At 32.5% G+C, this 8,681-nt stretch overlaps 1 protein-coding gene across 3 annotated transcripts; it reads right to left on the reverse strand.

Moving 5' to 3' along the window:
- Nucleotides 1-3,780: 3,780 nt before the first annotated feature.
- On the reverse strand, nucleotides 3,781-7,950 carry LOC129891461 (uncharacterized). 3 transcript variants are annotated; one of them, XR_008767198.1, is made up of 3 exons: nucleotides 6,277-7,950; nucleotides 4,699-4,869; nucleotides 3,781-4,548 (listed from the first exon to the last, which is right to left on the reverse strand). XR_008767198.1 is itself a non-coding variant. In XM_055966836.1 (2 exons), the coding sequence occupies exon 1, from the start codon at nucleotides 7,853-7,855 to the stop codon at nucleotides 6,326-6,328; it is 1,530 nt and encodes a 509-aa protein (XP_055822811.1). In that variant the 5' UTR covers nucleotides 7,856-7,950; the 3' UTR covers nucleotides 3,781-4,548; nucleotides 6,277-6,325. The 3 variants fall into 3 exon arrangements, 2 of the variants coding, with proteins under 2 accessions (XP_055822811.1, XP_055822812.1); XM_055966836.1 differs by lacking the exon at nucleotides 4,699-4,869; XM_055966837.1 differs by lacking the exons at nucleotides 3,781-4,548; nucleotides 4,699-4,869 and adding an exon at nucleotides 4,876-5,076.
- Nucleotides 7,951-8,681: the final 731 nt, after the last annotated feature.

Here is an 8,681-nt window from a genome sequence, read left to right on the forward strand (position 1 = left end):
AATTTGTGTGTTTGAATTCAAGAAGGGAGTAGTTCAATGTGTGTGTATATATATATACAGTGGAGATTTACTTTTGTGTGTTTGAATTTCTGTAATCCATTCTAGATTCTGCCTTTTCCACACTAAACTGAATTTAACTTTGCGGCAAATGAAAAGCAAATAATGCTCAGTGTGAACTATCAACTGTCCCTAATAGTAATTGCAAATTATATTTAGTAAGCGCTTGAACATGAGTGTTTGAAATTAGGTTGATTTGAAGTTCTTTTCTTCCTCCGTAGCGGAGAAGGTTCTTTTGCTTCGAATCTTCGAGGCAAGCGAATGATAATTCTTGTGAAGTTTTGTGATGTCACGCGATTTGAATTTCAATGTTGTGAAAGCTATGACAATCATAGTTCATAAATAAGGTATTCAAATATATATCCTAGAGGACCGCCTTAAAATGTCACATATTTTAATATTGTTTTATAAATATGTGCTTGTGATTATATATTATTTCAAATTTTCAAATACGTACCCATTGATCCAATAATAAGAACTAATTGTTTTTAATATAACCTTTCTACATGGTATGAATAACTTCTGCATGTCGAGCATGAATTTTAATATTATGAGTCCTTTTTTTTTGTAAAATATGAATTTATGGGTCTAATTTTAAATTTTAAAAAATTGAAATCAAACCTTTTAGGTGAATTTGATATTTGAAATCAAAAATTTATTTCATGGTCAAAGTCCCTTAATATTCATTTTGTTACCAAAAAATAGTAGAATAGTTAGATTTTACATTATGGGATGACATGGTACATTAGATACCATTTATCATATCAAAAATCGAAAATTTTGATACCACAATTTTGATATTATAATATTTGATATGCATTTTTAAAAACTGATAGTATTTGGTATGGTATTCATAGAAAAATATTGAAATATCAAATAACATACCGAAATATATAGTTACATATACAATTCATATATATTACTATAATACTAGCAAATATATGAAATAAGATTAGAAAATTAATTATCTTGATGTTGAAACTTTGCCTAGGTAGTACTCTATCTAGATTGGAATATTTTTTGTGTTTAATTAATTAACGAAGGAAATTACTTGTACTTTCTTTTTTATATTTCTAAATAAGTGACAATTCTCCTATTATATAAATATATGAAAGTAGAAGTCGAACAAACTATGATTATGAATTTACGCATTCCAAAATATCAAAATCTAACTTTAAAATATTGAACCATACCAAATTAATTCAATTTGATAATGGTATAGCTAGTATTTATAAAAATTAATGAACTAAAATTTTCAATATTGTATCATATCACCCTATTTCAAATATCTAAATACTAGGAAAATAAGTATGTGATATTTTTATTTGATGAGAATTAGTTTTTGATGAGTACTATAAATGAAAGTCGGACAATATTTCTTTTTGCAATTTATGCTTATTTAATAATATAAATTCTGATGCATATGTACATGCAAAATATTATGACATAACTTTAACTTAGTCTCAAATTATAACTAAACACTTTAATTTTGAAAATGCATATCAAAACAACTCATCTTAATTTCTTTTCGATTTTGGTACAGTTTAATTGATTTTCAATTTTTTAAAAAAGATTATATGGGCACTGAACGTGAATTTATTTGCCTTATTTCATGAGAAACTAAACTTACTTCATGAGGTACAACATATGAGTTTGACTCATTAGTTCTTGGGAGAATAGTAATTTTGATCCTCAACTTATTATATTATTATAATTTTATGTTATATGGCTTAACATATTTGATCTTTAATTAATTAAAATATATTATTTTAGTTCCTAAAGTTAACGGATGTTAAAAAAATTTGATTGAGAACACAAAGTATTTAACACATTCTACTCAAGCAAAGAATTAGAGGAAAAAAGAATGCAACACTATACTGTGATTTATTAAATAATGTAGGTGTAAATTGATCCTCAAGTTTCAACCTTTGAGGACGAAGTATGAGCAATGCACAACCATTGTGAAACAAATGAAAATTTTTTGAAGCATTAACACTATGAAATGAAGTAATATATTATCGTAATGAAGATATACTAGAAGCATGAAATGAAAAAAAGGTACGTACATTAGGGCCTCGCCAATTACCAAAAGGATGATTCTGATAATAAATTGACGTTCACTCCTAAAAGAAGATAACAATTGAATGTTAGTAGTAGTAAAATGATGTCCGAGCAAAGAAGTCACATCTGAGCTAATTATAACTAAGTCATCCGCTTATATTATACCAAGCAAGTCAGGATATATATATATGTGTGTGTTGATTTTAGATAATAATCCTCAGTTCTTGAGTTTCCTTAGAACATTTAACTATGCATTCTTTAACAAAAGAAAGAGTCGAAGAAAAATATCAAAGATATGTTTCGCGATTATTAAATATTATTGCAATTAAACTCTATTTTAAAAAAAGAGTTGTATGATTAAAACACCCGTTAATTTCTTCTTCTTTTTTTAATTTAAAGCAGGCCTGAGCCCATTTATTGAAATAAAATGGATCCACAATAATTATAACTCCAACGCCCAAACGCACCTGGTTCAAAACAATAAAATCTAACCTGTAAACAAGACTAAAAAACAAAAATGGAAACTATGGGGCATCAAGTCTCAGACAAAAATCTAAGACTAAAATAATTGAAGATTAAATATATTGTCATATAATACAAGGATCAAAACTTCAATCAAACAATAATTTAAGGACTAAAATTACTATTTTCTCTTAGTTCTTTTTTATTTTCACAAAAAATAAAAGAACATCTTTAATTACAATTAATAGGAATAATTTTAAATAGGTCAATATTCAAATTTGACTTGTTTCTTGGTGATATGATTTTAAAAAATTACTAAAAGGAGCAAAATATACTCCTATAAATAAGATTAGGTATTACAAGTCATAACATGAGATTTTACTATTCAAAAATTGCAGTAAAATTTTGTCAAAATTTTAAAAAAGATGATAAAAAATTTTAAATACGGTAAAAAATATTCAATCGGCACAAGTTTTGTAGAAATTAAGTGACATAATTTATCATTGTGTTATATTATGATACGATTATGTAAATTTATACCGAGTGAAAATTTCTTTTTATTTATGTGTCGAAAGGTATTTTCAGTTTACTTAAAATTCTAAAGGGCAATAATTAAAGACCACAATTTTAAAGGAATAAAAAGTAAAAATCATTCGTGTGAATGACCAAAAATGGTGAGTTACTGTGGACTGTAAAACCTATTGAATCAAATACCTAATCACCAATCAATTTTTTTTCTCATTTTCAATACCAAATTACCAATCAAATTTTTGTTCTCAATTTTACACAAATTATCGCTCATTTGTCAATTTTCTTTGTACGCCTTTGCTTCTTAACCTTATAAAAGATTAATTAACTAGTACTATTATTATCGTGGCACATAAACCTGCAATCCTATTCACATCCTCCTATAAAGTGAAATTTTGCTCATTTATTAGCAAAAAGAATAAAACTTTATTAATCGTTGGTTATATATTTTCCCACAGCTCGTCAAGTCACACAAATATACATGTAACATTTACAAATAGCCATTTGTTGGTCTTCGTAATTGAAAAATAACCACTATAACAGAGTTTTGAATTCTACCAGTAAAACGCTAATGTCATGTTACTTTGTTATTTTTTCAAAACAGGGCCAAAATTGGTGAGTGAATGCTATTTCTACCAAATGTACCTCAATTCATATGGTGTTCTAAAGAACTTGAAACAAACATTATGTCATAATAAATGCATTCATAAAGTTTGATACAAACAATACAAAAAAATCGCGCACATAATACACAAGTTCCATAAGACAAGGTGTCTCCACAAAGAAAGAAGAGCAGGCTAAACGTCGGGTAGTTCAAATAATCTGAACTATTTCACGATGCAATGGCTCAGGTGAAATCATTGCATCAAATAAGCTCGAGATAGAGGGAGTACAGATTTGAATGAAATGGGAAAGTGCGGAAGAGCTTGTCGAATCCTGTTAAGAAGTTCAAGCTACCCCTGAACAATAGAATCTTCAACAACTCTTCCCCACTTCACTTGAAAGTGTATCATACAATAAGATGTTACGCCTCTCAAAATATATTTGAAGAGTTAAAACAGAAAGAAAAAAAAACATTCAACAGAAGCAATCTGCTAGAAAAAAGTTAAAGATAACCAAGTGGTAAAACAACTAAACTACTAAGAACCGACCTGCTTATCAGGTCCAAATGCCAAAATAGACTGTTATTTGGTTTGGAAAAAGACACCAAGTTTCTTACAACACCGTTCTCGATGTACTTATCAAGTCCACTCTCCAGTGGTTCAGCAATCTACAATCAATATAAGAGAGTAGGAACGAAAAGCAATTTTCTCAGCTTCCACAGGTCAAAAAGTTAACCGATTGTCTCACCATGTTGATTTTATTTTTCTTGTTTGGTGTTTCAGCAATACATTACATATCCAGTACAGTTTTGCAGAATGAAACAACTGGATCAGTTACCTACATATTGCACACACAAGAAAAAAGCACCTCAATATCAGTAAATTTTGATAAAGGAGTCCTTAGTGTCAATGAAGTTTCCACTTGTCCGAAAACAAGCAGAGAACTGACAAAGGTAAATTCATGAAGTGAAAAGAGTTATAAAAGTACCTCCAGTTCCACCACCCCGGAGTAAAACTCTCAAGGATCCTTCTTATGTATTCTAGGTACAATTCACCAGTAGCTAATATAGTGCGTTCACCAGACTCTTCAACCATTTCGATTGCAAAAAGGTAACTCTTGTTGATTTCCCTAAGCCCCACCACCATTTGAGCCAACTCCCTAGGATTCAAAGGAGAAGTTGTTGTTTCCATTATGAGAAGAGTTTTGAACTGAAGAGGCGAAACTATGTACACATCTTCATCGAATTCCAAATTGCGAAGAGTAGCAACTTTATGATTGTAGCAGCCACTGCTTCAATCAGAACCTGGAGGAGCCTTACTAATGGTATCGTACAACACGTCCTATCCAAAACACATACTCTCTGACCTGTCATAATTCCCCACAAAAGACCCCACCAAAGGCATCAAAACCACCATATGGTAATGTCGGCTTAACCCAACACAAGTAAAACACTTGCTTTAGGCCCCAAAGTTACTACGTACAAATTCTTTTTGAAATTCAAATTCTTTATTTTCATATTACTTCTCTCTCACTCATTAATTCGAAACCTATATTCTTTTTGCAATCTTAATTTGTATTATTTAAATTTCAACTTGATAAAGAGAATTTAAAGTACTAAAAGTTGAGGAGTATTCCAAGACAGATTCATCTCCAAATATAATTTCAACTTCCAAATACTTTCTCTTCTTCTTTTACTTGGGTTTGAGGCACTTGAGCCGAGGGTCTTTTGGAAACAGCGTCTCTACCTCCTCGGGGTAGTTGTAAGTTTTGCGTACACTCTACCCTCCTCAAACCCCACCTAGTGGAATTTCACTGGGTATGTTGTTGTTGTTTGTGAATACTTTCTATCAATTTCGATTTCAATAAGATATTGCATCAAACCTGTCGAATATAATTGGAATATACATTATTTTTCATTTTTTGTCAGGCTCTGACTTTTATGTTACTATGTGGCTTTAGGCCAACAATTTGATTAAGCCACCCCTGCACATTAGGCATCCATATCAAACAAAGTTTAGACAAACTTCCCAATACAACTAACTAGAGTGCTCCTCTTTCAGTCAAATTCCTACGCTTATCTGATGCTAATTTGAAGGTAACACAATTCATGACAATTGAATGAACGAAAACTAGCAAAAGTAAAAGAACAATCATCTCTGAAGCAAATTGTATTGAGCTAACAAAATAAGTTACAGATTAGTTTCATCTACTCCTCAATCACAAAGTTTACTTCATAAGAAAATTACTAAAGCCAAGAGAAGATAACAAAATATCATCACAATACAACAACATGCCCAGCATAGTCCCACAAATGGGGCCTGGGGAGGAAACCTCTGTGCGGTGGAGAGGTTGTTTCTGATAGACCCTCGGCTCAAGAAAGTCGTTTCTCAGAACAGGAAAAGAGTATCCCATTGTTGGGACTTGAAGCCGAGTATCTTAACCAACTAAACTAGATATGAACACGATAATCAAAGAAAATAATTGAAAGATAAGTTTAGGAGTGAAAATGAAAGGCTTGATTCTCTTTCCTTCTTCACCTATTACTGAACTTCCTCAAGAACTTACCTTTCTCTCTGCCTTGGAGTAGTATATCTAAGAAAGGACCTCCGATATGTCAAGCATCTCCAGAAAGTACCTCCGATATGTCAACAAGTACATCGTCGTCATCGTCGTCATCATCATCATCACTGTAAATCCTTGGAGTAGAATGCTTCCGTCCACTCCGACTTTTCGACCCACCAGCATTATGCAAATTGCCAAAAGTACTCACGTTACTCTGTCCCCCAACAGCATGATTCTTTGCATTCCTCCCCTCATTCGCCCCTGAGCTCGGACAAGTAAACATGGGCGAAAACGGAGACCAGCTCGAAACATTATTTCTACTTCTCTGAAAGTGCTCCACAGAAAATCCTAAAGGCATAAATCCCCAGCAACAGAAATAAGCTTCTTTTCCATCAATAATCGGCGGAGCAGCAACCTTAACAGCTTGAAAAGCCCTCTTACAATTTTGACACTTTAGTGTACAGTCAACATATTCCAAAGGGTACTCGTGCATAACATAACAATAAGGACAAGCTGTCCAGAAACTGGGTATCTTCCTAGCTGATGCATCTACTCTACTTTCTTTCTCCTTCACATTACTTGCATTATTACTAGTACTAGCAGGTCTATTTTCATTGTTACCCACCACTACATTTTCATTTCTTTCTAGGGGTTGTTGATTCCCGTGCTGCTCAACAGTAACCTCCGGTTCTCGCCCTCTCGTGGAGCTCAACCCAATACCAAATGGTGGGTTTTCTCTATTGAAGCTCCTCTCAGAAGTTACCGGCTGTGGTTGGTTTAAATTCAAGAATGTAGCAGGTTGTTCATCTATATTTGAAAACGAAAGAGAACTCACTGGTTGTTGTTGTGTCTGTTGTCTCAGAGACGTTACAGGTTGTTGATGCTGCTGCTGCTGGTGCTCTTGCTCCGAACCCGAGCTTCCCATAGTCATAGTTTCTTGCTCACGATTCAGAAATGTAACCGGCATTGAAATTCCAGCTTGCGGATCTCTACTAAAGCTCACTCCAGTAGCATGTGAACCTTGATCTTGACTAGGCATATTCACAAACAGTTGGTCTGCAGTCGACCCCGGCATTTGATTAAACCCACCATGCTGCACAAAACTCACCGGAGTAGGTGCAGAAGCAACTGGGTAAAGATTAAGAAAAAAACCCAATTCTTTATCATACATACTTTTCCTCAAAGGGTCAGAAAGAACTGAAAACGCATCAACAACAAGTCCAAAAGCTTGATCCGAAAACGGGAAGTTGTTGTTCTGAGGATTCAAAAGAAGAGCAAATCGGCGATACTGATCGGCGATGAATTCGAAGTTCTGGGTTTGATTAGGAGGGATCTGAAGGATTGAGTAGTAATCAAAGTGATGATTGTTGATACGTTTGTCGCCGGCGGTTAGGGTGTCGACGATGCTGAGAATTTGATCAATTGGGTGAGCTAAAGACGGGTCGGATTCACGGGCACGGGTCGCAAATGATTTGCTACCAACAAGATCACGATTTGTTAAGAGCTTTTCTGCGATTGATAGCCATCGTAAAGCTTCAGATCGGTTTGTAGGAGGGCCATTGATGAAGAATGGATGTTCCATTTTAGGGTTTTTGGGAAGAAGTAAGAAGGAAGAAAAGGAAGAGTGAGGTGTAGTTTTGATAAGACTAAAAAGGAAGGGGTGGGGGTTGGCGGGGGGTGGGGTGAGGGAGGGAGTGGATTTTAAAATTATTTTTGGGCGAGTTTCGGGGCAGAGCGTATCAAATATATTTTTAGACGTAGATTTAGAGGCTTAAGCTTTAGATTTATAAATATATTTTTAGACGTAAAAGCATATTTCTCGAGCATTAAATATATTTTTTGTTATTTTAATAGTATTTATGTTATAGATTATGTTTATTTATTATGTGTAATAATATTTATATTATGTTGTCTTGTTATCGTGTCGTAATGATTTTTTTCTAAAATATATAAATAAAGTAATTATTATAACTCCAATAAATAAGTTTATTAGATAAACTAATAGATTCTACGGGACTATAACATTGTATTCAAGAGATAACTATATCTATTTTTTTGTATAAGCATGACATTATTTTTCTTATTTAAAATATATAAACAAAATTAATATAAATATTGATTGATGATGAAAAAAATTAATAGATATGAAGATTGATGATGAAGTGGATGTGATTTCATTTTAAAGATTATCACAACTATTATCATTTTTTAAAAGGATTTTATTTTTATTTATTTTTATAATAATAAAATTATAAAATTGAAGATATATGATTAATGAAATTTACACTTCGTATTTTGGGGCTTACGTCTCATTCCGTATTGTTTAAACACCTCACCTGTTACATTCCGTATTTTTGCATCTTGGATTATTCATAAGCTAACGGTTATAAATTCAAGCATGAATCATA

The sequence above is a fragment of the Solanum dulcamara genome, chromosome 6 (assembly GCF_947179165.1).
Source record: "Solanum dulcamara chromosome 6, daSolDulc1.2, whole genome shotgun sequence".
Taxonomy (NCBI): domain Eukaryota; kingdom Viridiplantae; phylum Streptophyta; class Magnoliopsida; order Solanales; family Solanaceae; genus Solanum; species Solanum dulcamara.